The sequence below is a fragment of the Danio aesculapii genome, chromosome 7 (assembly GCF_903798145.1).
Source record: "Danio aesculapii chromosome 7, fDanAes4.1, whole genome shotgun sequence".
Lineage (NCBI taxonomy): Eukaryota > Metazoa > Chordata > Actinopteri > Cypriniformes > Danionidae > Danio > Danio aesculapii.
In genome coordinates, this window is record NC_079441.1 from 31,459,579 (window position 1) to 31,484,716 (window position 25,138).

The window sequence follows — 25,138 nt, forward strand, 5'->3', positions numbered from 1 at the left end:
TTTATGCGTGAAACGCATATATGGACATTTTCACAAATCAATCAATGATGAAATGACTCATCAAAACTTTCCTATTCTAGACGTATGAAAAAGATTCAACAACTTATATCGCATGTACACAATAATCATATATGCCCTGGGTTTTAATCATGTATAAAGGATTTTTATAATACCATTTTTAATTCATGTTTAAAGAAATCATATGTATTAAGCAAATGACTAACCTTGTGCACGCAGACGCTCATTTAGAACACTCAAATTTCATTAAGAGAAGAACGAGTTTAAGATCAAACTAATGTTCGTACACACATGTTGTGAATTAGGCAGAAAGTTCTTGTGAGAAGTTCAAATGTGCATAAATATAAAAGCGTACAGAATTATTAGTGAATGAACCCATGGTTGTTTTGCTAAAACTTCAAAGCACAAGAGTATTTGAAAGATGAAAACCTTTAGACCACTGGTTCTCAAGTCCAGTCCTCAAGACCCTCACCATGCACATTTTGTACAGCATGTGGCTCCTATTTTACACACAAGGATCAGCTCATGGATCTCTGCTAACGAGCTGATGATCTGAATCAGGTGTGTTAAAACAAATAAAAAGTGCTGGGTGGAGGGTACCCTGGACTGGAGTTGAAAATCATTGTTTATACCAATACAAACACCCCTAAAAGAGCACAAATAAATCAAATCTATAATGTGGAGCTTGTATGCAAATAGTTTTTTTAAAATAACAATATAAATGTATGTAAAGAAAGGATACTTAAACATTTACATAATGTTTTTTTTTTAATAAATGACTTTAAATACACAATGATTTAATTACAATTAAATGTAATTATAATTAATTAAATTGATTTTAAATATATATTTTATACCTTGTAATCTAGATGTACTTTCTACATAAAAATCACAAATAAAATTAATTTTAAAAATGCTAAATTGATGCAACAAATGATATACATAAACTGTGTGACAGCCAAACAATGACAAACAAACCAATCATGTAAAACAATTACAATTGATACAGCACAATTCAAACAAACTACAGAATATGAAAGCTTACCGAATGATTCTTCATTTTGTTCTTGTACATGTTTAACAGCATAAACAGAATCTTTCGTTTGTTCAAGAGACCGCTACTCTGCATTGAGTCTGTTCTGCCCTGCTAATTAGATCAACTTCACCTGGTATTTTCTCACTGGTGAATTGTAGTGCACGTGAGCTAGTGTGCTCTGGTTAGAAAGGGCGGAGCAAAGGCAACCAACAGTTTGCCACAACACAAAGAAGGTATCATCCACAGCTCACTGGTATCAAAGGGGAGCAGAGATCTAAATTGGACTACTGAGGATTGGATGAAAGTGGCCTCTTCTGATGGATCAGTATTCCTGGAGTATCACATCAATGTCTGAGAACAGATTCAGTAAAAACCAACAATGCATTGAGTTCACTGTTGTGTGACACATCATGCCTGCGACAGTGGCTTTGTGCTGAGGTATGTTTTCTTGATTATTTTCCTAATATTATTTTTTATTGAATTTTAGTATGTATGTGAAATTGCCCCCTATACCCTCATCCACTAATCCTTACATTAATCTACTAATATAAGGTGCTTCCCAAATTGCATACTTATGCACTATTCTATGCTATTTTGTAGTATAAATAGTGTTCACACTGAAAACTAATAAAATAAAATAAAAAAATAATAAGTGCACCTCAATTACCCGGATGATGCACTTACTCAACCGTTTAACAGAAGCGTGGAATGTTTACGCACTCAACAGCTGCTGCTTTGCTCACATAGTGGTTATACTCATGGCAGGTATTATTTGGTACTTTTGTCATTTATTTCCCTAATTTGGTAACGTGTAAACATCATCCGTTTGAATTTCTGCTTAGCAAGAAAAGAATAAATAACGTTGTTTTCAGCGACAGGCTTCAGTCACTGTTTAAACACATCTTGCTCCAACCAGGAGTATGTAAACTTACATTTTCTCATCTGTTTCGCTACATGTGGAGAGCGTCACTTCACCTTCCCGTATTGGTCACAAATTACATGACATGACCCGGATGGAGGAGCTTGGCCAGACACGCCCGGCCCGAACCAGTCGTGTGGATCCAGCATGCCTTGGGCAATATTAGGAGGAAAATAAATATATTTATGCATGGAGTCAAACAGTTTGGACAACACTCGTAAAAATGCAATTAAGACTTTTAAATATAATTTAAGGACCTTCATTTTTTCATAATTGATTTATCAACTTTTAATACTTTAAGACGCCTCGAACTCCCTGGAAAAAGAGAGGGTGACTTTGAGCACTTAGTGCACAGGAAGAGATGCTATTTTGTTTGTACTTTACGGTTGATAAAAAACCTCTTGCCCAGACCCTGTGATAGTCATTTAACACTTAGCAAGCTGTCCCATTAGTAATGAAACAGTTATTTTCATTGTCTATAGAAACGTTGCTTTCTCCCTCACTTTCCTTCGGTTTAGCCCCTGATTTAACAAGGATCGTCACAATGGAATGAGCCACCAGTTACTCTGGGCTATGTTTTTTTTTTTTTTATGCAACAGATGCCCTTCCAGCCACAACCCAGCACTGAGTGTACACTAACTCATGAACCCCAGTGCTGGGAAACACCCACACACTCTGCCATTTACACTCTACAACTAAATTAGTTTATCCAAATTCACCTATACATTGAGGTGATGCCCACTCCACACAGAAATCCCACCTGGCCCAGCCAGGACTCGAACCAGTGACCTTCTTGCTGTGAGGCAACCATGCTAACCACTTAGCCACCATGCTGCCCAATGTTACTTTACTCTAATGTTACTGTAATGTTAGCGCCCGCCGGGAAGGAGGAAGCAGAGAACTGACGCACTTTGAATTTATTTAATAACAAATTAAACAAAACAAACAGTCACGCAACAATCATATAATATGTCTAGGCCCGGTCCTCTCTTATCTAGCACTGGTGTCTCTCCTCCTTTTAGCTCCGTATGATTTGAGACAGGTGATGTGTCCAGGTGTCTCTGATTATCTTACACACGCCACCTGCCTCGTACGCTCTCACTGCTCTCGGGCCCCACCTCAGTTGCCACGGTTACTTATCATTACTTTAAAAACATTGCTTTATTTAAATAATATTTTACTTTAAGTTATACACAGATAGGACTCCACCTTAGATGCCATCTTGTGGTCAGGGCTCACAGTGTATTACTGGTATTCTCTAGCTGTTTGGTGTGCACTCGTTATTGTGGTTCATTGTGGGATTAATTGAATGCGCTTCACTATGGTTTCAGATACCACTACAAATGGCTGCTTTCATTTTAAAGACTATTGAATCAAAATGTACATTTTTATTGTGCAAGTGCAGATTGCTATTGTTTGGATAAACAATTAAATCAGTGCAAATTAATCCACTGAAAAAACAAATGTTTTGGTAATCTTCAATCAAAATGTGACCATTTGGTTCTGCATTTGGGGTGGCCGTCCTTCTGTTGACATCAGTTTGAAAGCTTCAGTCACAATATTCTTGACCACGGCTCTATTACTATTAGTTTGTTATGATGGAATGATGAAAAAAAGAAAGCCCCGCCCCCTACTCAATATTCTGTCGGATGTACATCGACATGCTGAAATAAATGTCTCAGCGACTTTAAAGGTATAGGGGTGATTCGGATACAGCCTTAGACCCATTATACCAACACAATAACAATAACCCAAATAGGATACAACAAAACCTCATAAAACTAAGGAAACCATGGGAGATTCACATAGTGCTACATTGCTTGTCCAAACATGCCTTTAAGGTATTTCACTGTTGAGAAAGTTCTATCTTACATCATGCATAAAAATCCCACAGGCACAGAGGAGAAGAATGCAGCTTCAGACAGTGAAACTATAGCCAAAGCAGATAAGTCAGAAAAAAACGTCTGCCTGCTTGGCATGCCTGTCTAAAAAAAAAAAATCTATTAAGAGAGCGAGCCAGGGAAATTCATTAAACTAATAAAGTGAAGGGGCTGTGCCATTTGTGAAGCCATTTTATTGCAGACCGCTAATTGACTGTGAGAGAGCTGACAGGAGCCCTTATTTTCCAGCAGATACTTTGGTAATCAGCACTAATGGTCAGATGGGACTTTGTACGCTGCTCCTTTTTGAAAGGTCATGGATTATTGATTACTACTGATGTCAAAACCTACTAATAAAGCAACAACAAATCAACTAAAATAATTTTGGATACATTATTAAGCATCTGCACTCGTTGTACACACGGTTTCTACTAGGCTGAATAATTTAAACACTAGATATTAAAGCCTTTCATATTAAGGGCTAGCAGATGAGAAAGCATTGATCTTGCCTCAAGAGAGCTGCTGAAGTGTTTAAAGAGAGGGACAAAACATTGCTTGTGTTTTAAGATGGACACAAAAGCTCCATACTTTATGTTATTGTACATCTCTCCATCAAAAATATGCACTTAGACAAAGTGAAACAAAGAAAATCAAATAAAACAAAGAATTGATGTGGTCCGGTCTCAATGCCTTCAGCAAATAATAACTGTTATCAACAAAATCAAATACAAAATGCTTCTATTGCACACTATGTCCAAAATACATGAGTGAATATCGTTTCAGTTTTACAGTATAACTCATTTATGGGTACAAAATAAATTGTTATAAATTGTTATAAACAAACAGAATGAAGTGTTGAAGTGGTTCAGCTTCCTTGTGTTCAGTATAAAATAAAATAAAACAAAATTCAAATAAATAAATTTAAATAAAATAATTAAATTTAAATAAAATAAAAGTTCATTTCATAAAATAAAATAAATTCAAATAAATAAATTTAAATAAAATAAACTAATTAAATTTAAATAAAATAAAATAAAAAAAGTTCATTTCATAAAATAAAATAAATTCAAATAAATAAATTTAAATAAAATAAACTAATTAAATTTAAATAAAATAAAATAAAAAAAGTTCATTTCATAAAATAAAATAAATTCAAATAAATAAATTTAAATAAAATAAACTAATTAAATTTAAATAAAATAAAATAAAAAAAGTTCATTTCATAAAATAAAATAAATTCAAATAAATAAATTTAAATAAAATAAACTAATTAAATTTAAATAAAATAAAATAAAAAAAGTTCATTTCATAAAATAAATTCAAATACATAAATTTAAATAAAATAAAATGAAAAAAGTTAATTTCATTAAATTAAATAAAATTTTAATTTAATTTAATTTAATTTAATTTAATTTAATTTAATTTAATTTAATTTAATTTAATTTAATTTAATTTAATTTAATTTAATTTAATTTAATTTAATTTAATTTAATTTAATTAAAATAAAATAAAATAAAATAAAATAAAATAAAATAAAATTAAATTAAATACAAATGTGAATTAAATAAATGAATTATAGCAAAGTGTTGATGTGGTTAAGTCTCAAGTTCAGAAAAAAAAATACCCCTGTCCATTACAAATCCTTAAAAATGTGTTTTTGTACAGTAAATACAAACTGCACATCATTTTTTACACAATCGTTTATGGTTTAACCCACTTTGGGTTACAAATTAGCACATAAAGGTATTTTATAATGTTACATAAAAATAAAGCAAGGTGTTGATGCATTCTAGACTCAATCGGGTTAACAAAAAATACATTTACCAATGAAATTAAAATATTCTTCTAAATTCTTATATGCGGACTGAACACACCAATGCATTCAGGATGTTTGATCTGTCTTAAATAAGATTTACAAACTACATGAATTGTTACTGTTTACAACAATGAAGCTGTTTGATCAAAACAAATTCAGAACTTCAGGTTTAACAAGTCTTTAAGTAAACAGCAAATCGGCACTGAGCATGCACAGCTTATCCATACCTCAGTAAAAGCGATCATCATTTTCATTAAGTGCTCTAGTAGTGCTGTGTTACAGACAGCGTGTGCAAACTGTCCATGTTACAAAGCAGCATTAGCCAATGCTAACTGTGAGCCGCACACAGAAGTCTCTGATAAGAGTGCGTCACTCCCCCTTTTTGTAGAGAACTGTGGGAAATGTGGCCTGGAGACTCTCCTGTGATCATCCGCTTTATACTGTCACAACATGGTTCACACTGCTGCTCATTGTACTACATCATCATTTAGTATAAAGCAGAGCAATACTTCCAACTCTGAATGTCCTATCATTAAGGTGATTTCAAAAGTTGAGCAATTCTATAACCTTTCATTTCTTTTTCTCAATCCAAGTTTTTATCCAGGAGATATTCAGACAACAATGTGAATGACTTGCCAAGAAAACTTGCATTATTGCTGACTGCATGAAGATGAGAAAAGTATCATTAGCAAAGTGCACCAGCAAAGAGAAAGATAATCTACTGATGCCTGCTCATAGAGTTTCATTTTAAAATGCCAGAATCAATACTTAAGACTGAAGAAATGGATTATTTATATATTTACTCTGGAGCAAAACAATATATTAAAAGCACAGATGGATAAAGTACACATTAAATTGCCCTAATAAATTCCTGAGATTAAAAATTACTTTAGTAAAAATATGAGCACTTATTTACACCGTTACTTGAGTAAAAATCTAAAAAGGAATTGATTATGTATTTGAGCATTAAAAGTAAAAAGTATTAACCTATATTTTAATAACCTAAACTACGATAAAAAATAAAATTTAGCGTGCAAACAAAATACACAATATAGCCTAGTAGAATATAAAAACAAGTAAAATCACATTGTGTATTGACAAATATAAACATAATAGCAGATATTATACACAGCCAAATGTGATCAACTTGATCTGTGGTGGCAAGAATGTGGATTTTGCATTTATTTGTGCTATTTTTAATGCTAGATCAGTTTCTAAACAAAACCTACCTCATTCAGATGAAAATATGCACAGTCCAGCAATTCCTAACATGGTCCTAAACATCTCAGCCTTTTACAACAGACTTAGTTCCCCATTACCTGACAGGTGTGACCTAAATATGTTTTATGTAAATGAACACATCTTAAAATTTGTCATTAGTATCATTCACATTCACACGTTCAACCTCATTTTGAGTCATAATTGAGTAACTCAATTTTCCCAAAAGCATCATCAGCCAACTACAGTCAAATTGCATTCAACTCTTTTTGCAATTACAGAACTTGAGATCATAGTTGATCGTTCTGAATAGAGTATTTGAATCATTGACTCAAAGACTTTTGTTCCATTCTGGAGGGCTCACCCCTATGCCCTGACCTCTTCGAAGGGTTTACCCTCCAAAAGTGACTGGATCATACTAGGGATGAGCCCTTCCAAATGGAACAAAGTGTGCAAAACTAAACAACATCCCTGCACAATGAATCATGGGGGCCCAAAATGTCCATCAGTTGTACCCTTTGAAATTATAAGATAACATGGCAGTCATGACTGTTTTTACTCAAAAGTGCCCTTCAGGGATGATATATCCCATTTAGAACACACTGTCATTCTGACCAAAACATTTAAATCAGTAAATAGTTAACTGGAGACTCAATTTGAGCTCAGTATGTGAATCAAAGAATTGTTAACTGAAGCCAAGCTCTGAACAAAAAATAATTCACTGATTCATCATTCAGTGTAAATTGTAAACTGATTTAAACGGATATAAAAAAAACTTAATTCACAAGCGAATGATAATTTCTTCAGTTTAATATCATGAGGAACACCATGTTTTTAAGAAATGCAGTGCGGTAAAAATTGTGATTTTTGACAGTTTGTCTACTTCAATGCACTTTGTGGAGAAACCCCCATTTTTGTATGCCATAACAGAGTTTAAATAACAAATTGTTACTTTATAGAGTTTCTTGGTAAAACAGCCTGAATCAAAATGTTTTAAAAGTCCTTATCTTAATATTTATTGTCGCTTCTGTGAAGTTAATTCAAAGACACTGCATGGGAACTTTTTATCTTTCTTTTGATGGATATTATAGATGTGTATTACTGGAAGAAATTTGACCTCTTTAAGAGCCTTAACACATTTACAAGTACAAATTGGCGAAATACAAATGTTTAAAACAGATGTGAACGTTCTCCATTCTCCAGTATGTCAGAGCAGTTGGTAGACCTTATAGTATTTACACATTTTAAAAGGAACATTCCACCTTTTAAAAAAAGGCTCATTTTGCAGTCTCCTAGTTAAACAGTTGAAATTGAGAGTATATAGTTGAAGTCATTATTTGTCCCCCTGTTTAACAGAGAGAAGATTTTAACACATTTCTAAACATAATAGTTTTAATAACTGATTTAATTTATGTTTGTCATGATGACACTTAATAATATTTTACCAGATATTTTTCAAGACACTTCTATACAGCTTAATGTGACATTTAAAAGCTTAACTAGGTTAATTAGGTCAACTAGGCAGGTTAGGGTAATTAAGCAAGTTATTGTATAACAATGGTTTGTTCTGTAGACTATCGGAAAAAATATAGCTTAAAGGGGCTAATAATTTTGACTGCTTTTATTCTAGCCAAAATAAAACTAATAATACTTTCTCCAGAAGAAAAAAATATTATCAGACACTGTGAAAATTTCCTTGCATCATTTGGGAAATATAAAAAAAAAAAAAAAAAAAAATTAAAGGGGGTTGTTTCTATAAGAGTATGAGAAAATAGTTCCTAGCCATATTGGCCTAGAAAATAGTCATTTTTGATTTTCCTTCAGTATTAGCTGAAAGGTCCATTGGAGTCAAAATGACATCTACTGAGGAAATGCATCAACAATGATGCTTGTCAAGGGCAAACAGCATTTTAAGGGATCCAACCCACCGTAGCCATAGTTCACTCACGCTCGCACACGTTTTGTGATCGATTTTATCCTGTTATTATGAGACTTCATGTCAGTATAAGATGTCAATATCAGAACTATTATAACTAACTGTACAATAAGCATTTATTCATTCCTTTTTCTGACTTTAAACTGATTTATATTTTATTTATAACTATATTTTAATTTTTTTTACAAAAGCTTATTTATTATGTTAGGTTATAGTGTTTTCTGGTGTTTTTGTTGATGTTCTTGCTGTGTGTCGATGTAACATAATTTTGTTCTGCATTACATCTACTGTGATGTTTTGAATGACAGAAATAAAGGAAACTGAAACTGGAAACTTTTATTACATGATGTAACTACAGAAGACTCAAGCTTTAAATATAACATTATCAAAACTCTTGACTGTAAAATTCTTTGAATGAAATGCTAGTGGTTAAATTTCAATTTATTACGCTAATCTAAGCTAAAAGGAGACTTAATAAAAAAAGAGCCTTTAAAAAAAAAGGTGGAGTGTTCCTTTAAAGCACCAAAACATCATAACCCATTTAGCACATTAGAAAATATCACTCACAGCAGTAATCTGTTGCTTTTTTTAAACACGGTAGAGCTGAACTATAAACATGACAAGAGATTCATCAAAATGAGATAAACATATCTTGAATCTTACCTCCCGATGACCAGGCAGCTGCGTCCCTCGGTCAGAGATTGAGTTAATGCTGCCATTATTGCCTGCAAAAGACACAGGATAAAAATGATGAACCTCAAATATGAACCACAAGTATTATATAATCTTATTAGAAACATCATATGCATACCAAGATGAATTAATGCTCTACTATACTCCTAAATAAACTCAAAAGTTATACACAAGTACAACAGTGTGTCACTGTTACAGTAACCTTAAAGGGTTAATCATAGAATCTTAAAGGTAAACAGTACTGCTCAATGTGAGGTACAATGCATTCCATTCAGGGCTACTACTCCAGTAAGAAGCTGCTTCAGATTTAAATAGTAAAGCATTTGCACATTTTTTAGACCGTGTGTGAAACAGGACATATTTTGTTACATAAAAATAGTTTTTTTTTGGTAAAGTAGCTCCTGCCCACATACATTGCTTATTGCTGACCATAGGTGGGCAGTATTAATATGAGCTACAGACTCGAGGTATTCAGATGACAGCTAAATTGATTCATTCCAGAGACATGTTACATTTTCAGATTTTTAAATTTATTTTCCTTTGTTGTACTGGAGCTCCAAATTAATCAAGTGCAGCTTTTGGTTTTAAAGCTTCTTGCATCAAATGTCACATACTGGCACAACATTTGACAAAAGGTTTATAGTAGTACGTGTTGTTTCTGTCTCGGCTGTCCTTTTGCTCTCGCTCCACACAGACTTTGGCAGACATTCCATTGGTTAGTCAGCCAGAGACTTTAATGCTGAGCAGCCAACTTTGTGGGAGAAAAGCACTTCCTGTGGGAAACAGTCAGGCAGAGGGTCCTCTTTCTGTATCAGGACATAACGCCTGGCTAGTGCATATGATGTCACAATTAGAGAGCAATATTTCCACCCAATCAAATTAGGGTTAGTTAATGCTGACATTTAGTGTGGATTAATATGTTCCACCATGAATGGATTAGATTACAGTCTCAGATTGGTTGTTCTGCTAATTCAGTTTTCTTTATTACATTTTGAATTGTCAGTTGTGAAGGTTTTGTTTCTGAAAGGGAATATATGAATTGAAAAGCACAGTGGACAGGGGTGACCATTAAATAAAATATAGCCAGCCATATTGCTCATGTTTGAGAACGTACTAGGGCTGCACAATATGTCATTATCTTGATAATAGTATATGTGATTTCCATATCGAAGAAGTGCAAACTAATATTTAATTTTACATGCCAAGCATTTGTATACTGCATGCATAGTCTGTTTTTACAAATCTGACCAATCAGAAGGGTCTTTTATCTTCACCCCCAACTCTACACTGTGAACCTTGAGCTAAAAGATAAATAATGCTGAAAAACAAGAGAGGGAAGCGACAACAGCCAATAAGCAGTCGATGCAGAGCTTTTTTAGTTATTCATGATGTTTTAAAATCTAAATTTAAGTCTTTCATAAAATCTTTAATAAACATATATTGCCTGTTTATTTTAGTTTGATAATTACATGAATGAATAGTTTTTTAATTTCTGATAAAACAGCATTTCTTAAAGTTAAGTTATATTGTATAAAGAAATACCGTTATAGCAACACTCAACAACAATATTGCATATATTTATTTAGCCTGTATCGTGCAGCCCTAACATGTACACATAAGGTGCAATTCAAGGCTTTAATATACTCACGACAAAGGTTTTCTTGTTTTTACATGATCAGAAATAAAAGTACAACAACTGTCATTGAAATGTTACCTTTTATACCACTTGTGTACTTTTTAGGTACTAGGAGTGTGTGTGGGTGTTACCCAACACTGAGGGTTGTGTTCTCAGTGCTGGGTTGTGGCAAGAAGGGCATTCCCCGGTAAAACACATGCTTATTGTTAATTAGAGTAATTGGTGGTCCCTTCCTAAGTGGCAACCACTGATAAAGCTGAAGGAAAATTAGTATAAATAACTTTAATGTACAATATGGATGCTTTATGTACTAATATGTACAGCTATCATTACAGATTCTTTAGACACTAATTATGTACTTTAAGATACCACTTTAGACCCATTAGTGTAAAAGTGCTCCTTGTGAAAAGGTTCCACAGCAGTGATATCTTTTGTAGCATTATTTCTGAGAATATAGCAGTAAAAACAAGCTGGAAACCTTGGTAGTGAGGTACTTCCAAACATCTAGATGAAATCTACACTGCTAAAAGTGATGCTTAGACACTTTTGATCTTTTAAAGAAAAATGTAAACCAGCAACCAGGTAAAGTAGGTAAATGTACACTGAAAAAAAAATATTCAGAGATGATTTCTTGAATTTACTAAATTTAAGTTAAGTGGTTGTAAACAATTTATTTGGGCTGAATTTAAACAAACAAGTGAAGTTGAACATTATTAAATTTTATTTGTTTGTTTAAATTCAACACATATGAATTAATTGCAACAATTTTGCAGCCATCATTTTTTTTTCAGTGTAATAGACTATCTAGAAGATTTTTTAGCATATATATAATATCATGATCACCGACGGGTGCAATGAATTAAATTTATTTTATTTGCTAAGCATTTGTGTGTTGCATGCATACAAATTTGACCAATATGATGGGTCCTTACTATTTTTACACCCGCCTCACCAGTCAGTGCTATTATGCGATTGGCTATACATGGTCCAAAGGGGAACCTAAGGCTCAGAGCAGAGAGCAGAAAAGAAATACTAATGGCACGAGTAGGGACAAATGAGCAAAATCACAACAGCTTAAAAGACTCAGCTTATGAATATGCTAGAATATGCTGAAGCTTTCATAGTGTTATAAGTCTAAATAAGTCTTTAGTTTGAAATATATTTAATTGGATCAGAAAAAAAAAATAATTTTGTAATTTTAATTTTAGTATGATCATTATAGATACATAGATTGTTTTTTAAAACAGCTAATAAAGATTGTATTTCACTAGGAAAATTATATATAGCAAAACAATACTCAACAACATTGCATATTTTGCGATGAATAGTCCTAGTTCTTACATATAGCCCCTTCATTCTTTCAGAACAAGGCTAATTTTGATATATGCAAAACAATAACACAACACCACACACTACAGTGTAAACTTTGTAATCTCATGAGCAGCCTTACAGCACAGGAACAAATCTTGACAAAGGACATTCTGGAAATGATGCAGCGGAATAAAAGATTGGACAAAAACGTCAACATATCTTGAACACTGATAGCATTTGAAGCAAGGTTCACATTGCCAAATGAGAGAAGCAAACTTGTCACAGTATGGTCTCTGAGATGCTGATGAAGCATAATAAAATGCTGAATAATGATGGTAAGAAATATGAATCATTTGAAAAATATGAAGCAGATGAGAGAGCGTGGCAGAGTGGGAGACGGACAGACAAGCGCCACATGTAGCTCTGTCCGTACCTGCTGGTAAGGTCCTCCTGAAGCCCGTCAGAACGGCACAGCCATCTTAACCCATGAGACGGTTGACAGTGAGAAGATGGAAGTCAAATATTAAAACCTTTTCTTTTTAAAGAGGAAAGTAACATGTGTCATGGATAACACAATAATATAGGTCTGGTCTCTTTCATTTCCATCCTAAGAGAAGACCAATATTTGCTCATAGCAGAGCCAACAGGTGCAGGTCTCGCAGGCTTCCTCTGATCGTGTTATTATGGGTGATGATTAGGCCTATTGGGAAAAAAAGGCTTTGATAATGGCACCTTTGTGTAATACTTTAAAGCAGAGAGGGAAAAAGCAGCAGCAGTGTTGATAAAACCTGTCCTAATACAAACCTGTGGCCCTTGCAGTATTTTCCCAATAAACACGTCAACAGTTTAAAGAGCCCCTATTATGGGTTTATTAAAATGACTATCCAAGCAGTATGTAACACAGCTCTAAGTGAATGAAAACACCTAGCTAAAATTAAATCTGAAAGTGCACCTTGTTTAAAACTATTGATTCTTTGATGAAATTATCGACTCAGAGTCAAATAAATGAATCGTGACCTTTCCCTTCAGACACTAGAGGAGGCGCGGGGGATCACGGAACTGATCATAACATGAAGATGACTGAAGATCACTGACAGATGGAGATTTGGCTGCAGGGAATAAAGGGTTAAAGTAAATTTTTTACAACAATACCACAGTATAGCCAAAATAGTGCTGTGTTTATTGCTGTCATTTTTCTGATGATTGATACAATAACACCCGATTCACACAGGGCTTCAGCGTCAACGCTTGACAGAGGGCATGTCTGAAGTTGGGGCTGACGCGATCGTCATAGCAGCGTCAGCCAATGAAATTAGTCAGTAATCGGCTACTGTCTGAGCTGGTGTATTTGCATAAAGCGATCTGATTGGCTGACGCTTCCATCAGCGCTTGAAAAGTTGAGAAAGTCCCAACTTCTGCAGCGAGCAACGCCACTGAAGCGGCACAGACAGATCCACAATGCAGTTCGGCACCGCCTGACGTCACCCATTCAAAGTGAATGGGAAGCATTGGCGCTGACTCCCCGTGTGAATGAGGCGTAAGCTACGCTGTAACCTGGGATTCGTCGGCCGTTTGTAATTAGAAGAAGGAGCATCAGTAAGTGTAAGTGTGATTAAAATTGTTGCCTCGTTTTGTGTTTGCAAAATATGTGTTTAATTGTGTGTTGTAACTTGTAATCGCTTCACGCATCTTGTAATCCCTTGTCTATTATAGATCAGTGTTTGTACTGTATCTCTCAGGTTAAATGCGCGAGCTTCTTCCATTACCGATTTAAATGTGTTTCTGAACTAGTTATCCTCTGCTGTTTGTCTTTGCTATGGCCACCATCAGCAGTTCCTCACACACGCGGTCAATTTTCAAAATAGCAATTCCTGCATATACTCACATATACTCTGTGCTACTTCATATCCGTGTTGGGCATTTCCAAAGTCCCTTTAAGGCAAGTCATTTCACTCGGCGGCCATCTTTGAAACGCCTCTCGGGCAGTATGATTACATAGGATTACATTTCCTATTACACTGGGTAAGAAAAAAAGGTACGCAAGTTGTCACTGGGGTGGTACCTTTTTAAAAGGTACACATTTGTACTTAAAGGGTTCATATTGGTACCTCAAAAGTATATATTAGTATAGTATTAGTATACACTTTTGTACTTTTTAGGTACTATTATGTACCCTTGAGGTATGAATATGGACCTTTTAGGTACAAATTTGAACCTTTTGAAAAGGTAACAGCCCAGTAAAAACTCACCTTTATTTCGGAGAGTGTAGGAATCACCAATAAAATTAAACAACAACTGTCTACTTAGTTTTGTTTCTAAATGTTTGCATCACACAAAATCTGCAGAAACTCATGTCTGATCCGAGCCCCTCCTCAGAGAATTGTCATTCTATAGCGATCACTGATTGGCACCAGTACTAGAAGGCGGAGCTTCATTCGCCATATTGAGAGTTACACTTTTCCCTGTTCAAAAGTATACGAGTAACGTGTCTTGTGTATTCTATAGTCTTTGGCATTTCTCTCTGTCTCATGCTGAACCCAGTTGACCAATCACAACAGACTGGGTCATTGAATCAATCAGCGCAGATTAGGGTTTGGGAACAAATGAATCGCTAAACAAATCATATGGGAATCGTTAGGATAATCAGGTAAAAATAAATGCATATATTAAGACAATAAAAATGTGTGTTTTAACCTTGCATGCATATCAACCTGTTGTTGGAGACCCCAAAAACTAAAATATGACATTTTATAATGCGAAATAGGGGCTCTTTAACTCGCATATGTGCGCTGAAACATTCTGTTTTTGTACAGTGGATAGACACAGATGGCTGAAAATATATTCATAATTTCTCACATTTATCACATAATGCTCTATAGTATAGGAGTATAAATTGAATTTAACAGCTTAATGAAGCCCGCCTGCATCACTGCACTCTTAATGCATGACAAAACATGTAACTCACAAATGGCAAAGCATGTCAGGAAATGCCACAGAACGGGGTCAGAAAGCATTCACAGAATAGTTATATCATATTAAGGGCAACCATCTTGCATCCACAACAAGTTTGTTGAAAAAGCTGAACAATAACACAGGAACTGTATCATTATCAGCAGGATGCAATGGTGCCTCAGAGCAAATAGTTCCTTATTTTAGAAAATTTTTAAATGAGAAATTAACAATAAACATAACGTGAGGTCGGGAGGAGGTCTGTATTTAAAACAACAAACAAACCTATTCACCATTTAAATCAGATGCAAACAAACACCTCTGAGTCACGTACACACTTACATTCGTGCAAACGGTTTCCCTTAAAACAGGGCGATCCCTTTAAGAGTTTATTTATGACTTTTACTGGGTCAGCTACTTGTTCATACAGTATGGCTATCAAAGAGAAAGCTAAATTAATAAGCCTGTTTCTATAGCAACAAGTCTCACACTCTTTCTCACTTTCTCCCAGTTAGTGTACCGACAAGCGTGGCCTCACTTCTTGGCTGTTGCGACAGTTCAATGATTTTAATGTAGTATTGGGTTTTTTAATACTATTTGAATAATGAAACACTTTAGTATTCAGCTACTACATTAATCCCTGTATTACAGACCCTACATGACAGGTCATGGGAACACAGATACTCTTGCACGTGCATACAAACAAACACATCCAGCATGTCATGACAAGTACAGCTCGCAAAAATCTATTCATGGTCCACATGGGTGTCTCTCTAAAGAGGAGGATACCATGAGGTCGGTCCTGATAACAGACTCAGTCTTCTGCATGATAGCCCAGGGTGACAATGCACTGATAAACACAGAAGAGACGGCAGAATGATTCACACTGCCAGACACTTTACAGTTTACTCTGTAATCTCTATGAAGAGCGAGCGAGTCAATAAAAGTTTTGTTTTTCCACAGGGCAGAAATAATAACAGTTCATCCTGACTCAATTACTATGTTGATGTCAGGTCAGAATGTTATATGTCGTTCATATGATACAGTTGGATTATTAGCATAATGCGTAATGTGTATTATGGGTGATGATTAGGCCTACTGGGAATAAAAAGCTTTGATAATGGCACCTTTGTGCAATACTTTAAAGCAGAGAGGAAAAAAAAAAGCAGCAGCAGTGTTGATAAAGCCTGTCGTAATACAAACCTGTGGCCAGACATGTTACAGTTTACTCTGTAATCCCTATGAAGAGCAAGCGAGTTAATAAAAGTTTAGCTTTTTCCACAGGGCAGAAATAATAACAGTTCATCCTGACTAAATTATTCTGCTGATGTCAGGTCAGAATGTTAAATGTCTTTTATATGATACAGTTGGATTATTAGCATAATGTGTAATGTGTGACTTGTGATGCTGATTCCTCCAAGGCATTTTCTTACATTTTTTTAAGCCTTGCTGATGTCTGCTTTTGTTTGCAATTTTAAGGCACTAAGGAATAAGTTTAGTAAAGCCATTTTGTGCGAAAAATGCTACACAAGCTGGTCAAGATTAATAGTAGGGATGTAATGATTCACCTGACTAACGTTTCGATACGATTCACAATACTAATCTCACGATTCATGATTTAGTCAAGATTAACTTAAGGCGAGGAGCCCTTTAATTTTTTTCTTTAACGCTGCACATTTTTTTGCCATAATTAAATTCTATTTTTAAAAACAAATTCCAAAAAAATAAATAAATACAAACTAAAGAAGACTCATTAGTACAGTATATACTAGGGATGCTCAAAATAACCAATTAACCGTGAACCGAAAGGGTGCATTTGTAACCTGTTAATGGTATCAGTTGAACGATTAAAAAATATTATTTTATATATTTTTAGAGGGGCAAATCTTTTGAATGGTTTACTAACTTTAATATTTATTCATTTTAATATTAATCTGACCAGTTAATGGTTAATGTACGGTTAACGAGCGTCTGTAGGCAAAATTAACCGAAATGAGCACCCTTAGTATAAACAAACTAACTAAAACAAACTGACTGTGCTGGGATTTTACATTTTTAAAAAGAAATATCAGCATATCTATGTTTTCTGGAATGAACTGAGGTCTTTGCACATTTACAATGTCCCCTGCTAATGAAAAAACCTCTTCCACTGGGGACTGAAATGGCTGATGTGGAAAGGAAAGACTTTTCTAAACCAGAGAGCAGTTTGTACAGAGGTGGTCAATAGGCCCTCTGCTCCAGGAGACTGGCCATTGGCATAAAAATACTGATTATAAAATTACTAAGATAGAGACAGGAGTTGAATGTGATTATGAAGGTGAATAACTATCATCACTTGTATAATTAATTAGTATATCAGTGTGATACACTTAAGAAGAGATAATCTTGGACAATATTAAATATTCAATAATAATAGGCAAATTATTAAAATATGCATAAACTAATTTTAAAAGGAGAGTGTAGAAATAATCTAACTGGATCTGTAACAGAACAACTTTCTCTTTCAGCTAACTATCTAACTTTAGGGATGAGGCATCAACAGACTTTTTAAATAGCATTTGAACTTCTAAGGGTGAAAAATGTATAAAATGCATTCAAGATATCAGTTTTTCTTCCAAGGAACTGTGTGACCTGTTGAGGTTTAAGCAACTAAATATTTGTTGTAGGCCATGATCTTAAGAATAGGAAAGGAATTACATTTTTGGATGCATCATTTTGCAGACATGGATGACTGTGAATTGATTCACAAATGTCAAAAATTTATATTAAATTTCTGAATGTTATTTGATAACGTGATGATGATGGAACACAAAACCGGAACTGAGAAGTGTAGCACTCGGACAGTCTGTGGTGTGAACATAACACATGCAAGATGGCGAGGTGTAAAATCAGACCGACACCGGCTGTGAGAAAAGCTAGTGTAAAGAAGCACTGTAAAGATCAAGGGGGGAAAAGACCCTGGACAGTGGCCCCCATGAAGGCCTGTGGCTATTTCTAGTGGCTGTTTAACTGGAAGAAGGAAAGAGTAAACTTATTCAAATTATTTTTAAAGCCTTCTTCAAAGACATCAATGTATATTTTTACAAACCAGTAATATTTTGCTTTACTAGTACTTATTTGTATTTAAATGTCTGCAACATAAAATAAAATGTATTTGTTTCGAATGACTGCAAATTGGTGATTTATGACAAGCCATTGTGGAAAGCAGATTTGAATATAGAAGCTAATGATAAGACAAACTTAATGCTCCAGAGTATGGCTGGGCGATAAAACTGGTATCAGTATTTATTGACCGAACACCATTGTGTATATCGATTTAAAAAAAAGTTTTGTATAGAGCACTAGTTTTACTAATATAATGCTTCCAATTTTGGCTCCAATAATGTTCCAATGATTCCAAAATATGGCAGCTTCCAATTGATTGCATGACACGCATATGGGAGCGACATGCACATGACATGACGCGTGCGCATTTTCCAGGCGGGCCTACTTAAAAACATCTGCACTTTTGTGAAATGCTGCGAGCGGACCGATTTGTATAAGTAGAACTAACCAATCTGCTTCACACTTTACTACTATACACATTTCAGTTATAACAGCAGACTAATTACCTCAGACAAACACAGCACATCCAAACACTGCAGTGCTTTGTACTTTTCTCCATAAATTTGTAGCGGAGCTGCAGAAATGGTTTGCCCATTTGTCATCTTCTGAGAAAACGGTTATTGGTCACAAAGACGGCGGGCAGTGGAACGCGAGCGCAAATAAAGGAATCCCCACTTTCACGCTTATCACTTCAGGTCAGAATAACAACATGTGAAAATAAGATTTACTGTATCATTATTATTCACACCTTAAAGTTTGCTTTGATTGTTCAGTATTTACGCTTTACCCTTGCACACAATTTATAACATTTTATTTATCCAATTTAAGAGTCTCTTTAACACTTTTGTGTTTATTTTATTATAAGATATTTTGTTTAAATATTTTTGTTTTTGACAATTAAAACTAATTGCTTTAGTAATGTTGGTAAAATAAAATGGCTAAAAAATCCTAATATTCCTAAATGTACTGTAAAATATTCAATAATTATCGATACCGAATGATATGCAACATGATATTGTGATATATTGTGAATTTTTTCCTACTCCAGAGACCAACCAAGGCAGACTGGTTGTGGTTGCATACATTAAAAGGGTTAATATTGTAATAAAGTAAATTTAGTAAGTGTGTTAAGAATTATGATGCTCATAACACACAACAGGAAGATGTTGGTTATCTTTAATAATTTGTTCAATATGTCGCAACAGGCACTTTTCTTTTACAGCAGGTTCTTTGTTACCTTCTTGTTGACTTGCCATTTCACTTTTATTTGTTGTATTAATAAAAGATCTTGGTAGTAAACTTTGGGTCAGATACTTCACCTCAATAGTCGGACAGTGATAAAAAAATAGTAAATCTGTATTAAATAAAAGACGCATCTATAATTGTTTTATAATCGCACTGCAGCTCTCTGAATTGTAATCGAATTGTGAGTTGCCTCTCCTAGTTAAGGAGGACATCATGATTAATTGGAGTGAAATAACAATAAAAAGTACATTTTTGTAGCATTAATTGAGATATTCACTCCAAAAAGATCAACTTAAAAGGTCAAGCAACTTCTGTTTGACCACTTCAACCACGTCAGATTTAAATCTAATTCAACTCTTAAAGAAAATATTGTAGATTTAATTATTTTAATAAATCTATGGAGTGCAAAATAAATTTAAAAACAGGCCGTCTAAAACTTAACCCAATTACACTGATGCATGGTCACGATATACAATATTGCTATTGCTGCAGTAATGATCCTGATGAAATGAAGCAATATACCACCATGCTTCAATTACTGCAGCAACAGGATGCTTTATGGCTAATATGAAATACTGTGCAATATGGGCATTGTGATATGCATGCATAATATGCTTGCCATTAGTTGTAGCTTCTAGATTGATTCTCTAAGAGAAAAAGAACAGCTGTTTTAGAGCTGCATAAGCAATGTATTCTCTCCAGCTCTGCTGCACTTCTTTATCTGGCTGTGAACTACAGTAACACATGTTAATCAAACATATATTAAACTCTTAAATCTTATAGTGTGCATGGAGTATTTGGTCATACTAAAACTTCATATAATTTATATATATTATTTTATCATATAAAAATAATTAACTTTGGCATTCAACACATTTTAGTTTAATATAATCGTGTATTCAGTGCAAGATATACTCGCACTGTAAAATTATGAGCCATGATAAATCCCTAACATAACAATGTGAGCCATGTCAGTGCCACAGTCCTGGTGGAGACGCATAATCAAATTACTATCCAGTGAATCACCTATGATCAGTACACAGATTAAATAGCGAGTGAGAGGCAAAGCAGGAGAGATTAGGCTGGGGTTCCCCTTGAAACATCATATAAACAATTCCCAACCAGTCACTTTCTTTATATTCTACTCTTTCTCTTTTCTCTCAACCATTCCATCCTACAAAACACATGTTCAGCCAAACCATGCCATCAGTCAGAAGAAGAACGAATAATAATGATAATTTACATCTGCATACAAACCCACACACCTATGTGAAGTCCAGGACATAAACATACACCTACATGCATCACACTTAATAAGTCTCCCTCTGGCCTTAATGCTTAAACAACCATCACTCAACCCATGCAACAAAAAGCCTCAGGGCGACAGGAGCCAAACACCAGACCCAGTCCTGATTCATTTCAGCTCTGCTCAGCTCAGTAATTCATTTTACATTATTAAAAAACAAGCTGAGTAATATCGAGTAGGATCAAACTACTCTGCTAGACAACACATCTGTCATATCCCTGAGATAAAACACCAGCGCAGGATATTCTGCTCAGATAATACCATATTTACAGGGAAAAACCATGAATGTTTTCCCAGGCCCTAAGTCAAAAGGGGACCTCAGAGGTCCTCTATAGTAAATACTAATGATTTTGTTCTTTGTCTGATGCAACACTGCAACATTAAATCATTTATGACTGACTGTTTAATACTACACTAGCACAAAGACTATTTTACTCCATTTCATTTGTAAATTACATTCTTTAAGAAGGAGTGCGATATTTTCTAGTCTAAGAGTGTGCTCACAATTGGTTGAGTTAAAACAAAGTTGTTTGCTCTGCTTAGTCTGGTTTATTTAAATAAAACAGTTCCTCCATTATTTTGCACAGCCTAAAATAACTGATTTTGTGACCATTTTTCTCAAGACTTACACAAAACTTGCTCCAATTCTAGTGTTTTGCTGTGAAAATACACAAAAGTCATTGGACTTGCAAAATCGCGGAAGGACTGGTTAAGTGTGAATGCTGCCATCTGAACCATGATGAGCACCAAAAAAACAAACCGAGATCACTTAAAGGCTGGTTTAGACAAACATAATAGGGTATTTGAAGAGTTTACACTCAGCTGATGATTGATTATAAAGAGTGTTTGGCATGCTGTACTGGGAGAGAGCCCTGAGCTCATAAGATCCTCGAACCCGGGGCTCCCTCCCGTTTGGTGGGTGAGAGGGGAGTTTGAGCTCAGGTAAGTCTCGAGAACTTGCCTGCTTGTTATTGGCTAATGCTAATTAGGAATAACTATGGAGAGAAATATTGCTGATTAAGCGCTCTTCTATGGTGTCGATTTGGTTTGGTTAATTTACTTATGTTACATGTCTTTGGCCTGTGGAAGGAAACCGGAGAGCCTGGGGGAAACCCAGGCAAACACGGGTGGAACATGTAAACTCCGACAGAAATGTCAACTTGAGGAGGTAAAGACTTGAACCAGTGACATTCCTGCTGTGAGGCAACAGTGCTAACCACTGGACCACCATGCAGCCCTATTAAGGAAAGATGATGGCTGAGGTAAGATACTCTGGTAATTTAAAGCAATTTAGGAAACATCTGATTGGTGAATCTTGCATTAGCTAATGCGGGAGGAGTCTCTGTCAATCATAAGCACGTGCTCCTCTTGAAATTAGTTTATAAATAAACTTCACAAGATGACAAACTACATTTAAAAAAACCACATGCAATTAGAAAAAATGCAAGCAAATTAAGAAAAGATTGTCATTGGTTTGAAAGTATACGAGTTGCAAATCCTCACAACACAAATACCTAAAACAAAAAAAACGCATTGCACTTTATCACAAAGCAAACAAATAAAGAAAACGCCTGCAGTTTGTGCATTTTCAATTTTATGCATTTTCATTTAATGCATTTTCAACAGGTACTGTATGCTGTCACACTGATGATGATCTTTTCTTAATTTGCTGGTGTTTTTGTAATGGTGTATATGCACACAGACTTTTAATTTTAGTCAGACAGCCCCAGGGCTTCCTGTGAATTGTCATGCCATACAAAATTGCTGCGTTTAACATCTGATTTCTTTAAAAATCAGCGATCTTTACTGCCTGGATGAGATACGATATAAAGTGGGTAACGGACCAAACAAGAAGCACTGCATTCATTTATATGTTTCCGCACCATGTCTTTAAAATATGGTAATTAATTTTACCCCAGTATTTTCAATTGAATTTCTGCGCTAGCCTGCAGCTAATGTTGGCGCCTGTGTTTAAACGGTCTTTCGTCTGTTTTTACGGGTTAACAACCAAATGGATGCTTAAATCTATTTAACTGATTATATTTAAATTACATTACAACATCGATGCTGTAAAAGGAACCATATGAAATTGAAAATAGTCACAAAAACCGTTCACCAGAAGTTTATCATTGGCTGAAAAACACTAGCTGTGCATTTAGCCCATTGCATGTGTTTTCTTCAATTGCAGCATGTTAAGCTCTCTCTGCCACCTTAGGTGTCATTTTCTTTAAAAAAAAAAAAAAAGAAGAAAAAAAGAAGAAGAAGAAGAAGAAATCTGGACCAATCCAGAGCTAAGCATCAACACACCCTGGAAAAAATGCCCTGTTTGTAATGGAACTGAATGAACTCCAAACAAAACTCGATTGAACAGACTTCAAATGTCAGTACAACAATTTTAAAAATAAAGGTACGTAAAAAACAAAAGCTGGTTTCACAGATTAAGGTAAAGTGGGTTTTATATTTGCACATTCATTCAGTGACAACTTGTGACACGTTCCCTAAATAGTTTACCATGGTACTTTGAATATTCAGACTAAAATCACATGTAGTGTGCACATTTCGTTGCCTTGTCTGCATTTCGTTGCCTTGTACTTGTACATGTGTGATGACAATAAATTGAATCTAATCTAAATCTAAAACATGTAAATATAACTTCAAAACAACATTAGCACTATTTAACTGACTGTAAACAATGTTGTGCTTTGATAGCTGTTTGTTGCTAATATGATTTCACTATTAGGAACTTGCAAAGAATACTTTTCCGAAGTTATATTATAGAGAAAAAGGAGAAAGTCAGAATGTGCGAATATAAATCCAATTTTACCTCATTTTTTTTCCCAGTGATGCCCCAGAAAAGCCATTTTGGTCCCCCAAAGATTCTTTTAATGAAAAGTTCTTAAGTGCTTTTTTATTTTATTTTCATAATCTAAAAAAACGTAAAGAATGGTTGTGGGTTAAAATGATAAGGATCTTCATTGAACCATCAATGCAAAAAAGTAATCTTTATTTTAAAGAGTGAACACTAACACAAGGCTACTTCACTCCACTTTGTTTCCTAAAAGCACATTCCTGGAGGAGGAGCCAGATGTTTTCTAGTCTAAAATGTCTGGTTTGCAGACAGTAGATCTGAATGAACTTCGAATGACTCACAACGACATTTAACTGATTCAACATAAGGACTGTTAGATTCGCTGGGACTTCAGCCAAGCCATGTGGCAAGACGGAGTACCGTAAAACCTAATTAAAGTGCTCCAATGTACTACTAAAAATACAATTCGTACAAGATACATATAAAGAAAGTAAACAAATTCCCGTTCCAATTTAAAATATTTATAACAAATAGTCACCTGGACGCTTTAGTGTGCATTTTAGGAATGATAACAAATAGCTTTCGTATTGCTGAATAGCCTACTGTACGGCGCAAGGTAACAACAGTCTCTGGGTGTAGACCGCAACTTTTCCATGCCTGACATTTTAGGAACTTCCCCGATTTTTTTTCATCACAGTTTAGCACTACTTATTTGAATATGCGGGTTTTTAATGTTAAGGCTAGCTGAGCTAGCAAACATGTAACAGTTTTCTCCTATTTTATTTTTTTCATTTGAATCTTTGAAGTGATCCTGTCAGCAGATGTGTAACGTACTGTACTGTTGTGGTTACATTTATTCCTCCTTTCATTTACGCTCAACTCTCCGGCGGCAGAGCTTCTCATTGTGATTTTGACCAGATGGTTTACATAAGAGTCGCTTCTCCTTACCTTCAATCTGAGAATCCAGCGCGCTGGTCATTTCTATCAAAGTGGCTTCTTTCGTCTTGCCCGTTATCCTCTTCATTTTTACAGTAAGTTCGTGCGTTCCTTTTCTCCCACGGGACAATGAAGAGAAAAAAATCAGTCAGTCAGCCCAGGTTTCCGTTTAGGGGGATGATTTATGTGCCAATGAGGATTTCCGATTTCAGTCTTGAAGATGTCACAAAGGAGAATGAGATGGCTAAAGTGAGAATCCCTCGCTCGCTTTCTTCTCCATAACATCTATTACTAGATCAGGCAGCGGCGGGGAGCTGAGGAGGAG

At 34.9% G+C, this 25,138-nt stretch overlaps 1 protein-coding gene across 3 annotated transcripts in view; it reads right to left on the reverse strand.

Annotated features, from left to right (window-relative positions):
• The window catches only part of ano5b (anoctamin 5b), a 57,733-nt gene extending 32,595 nt beyond the window's left edge, over window positions 1-25,138 (reverse strand). Inside the window, exons 1-3 of one of the 3 annotated variants that reach the window (XM_056461625.1) lie at window positions 24,826-25,138; window positions 12,897-12,941; window positions 9,487-9,548 (exon numbers count right to left, since the gene is read on the reverse strand). In XM_056461625.1, the coding sequence (XP_056317600.1) occupies window positions 9,487-9,548; window positions 12,897-12,941; window positions 24,826-24,901 (183 nt within the window). In that variant the 5' untranslated portion in view covers window positions 24,902-25,138. Of the gene's footprint in view, window positions 1-5,896; window positions 6,001-9,486; window positions 9,549-12,896; window positions 12,942-24,825 lie in introns of those variants that run through there. The other 2 variants (XM_056461626.1, XM_056461627.1) reach the window with 2 other exon arrangements.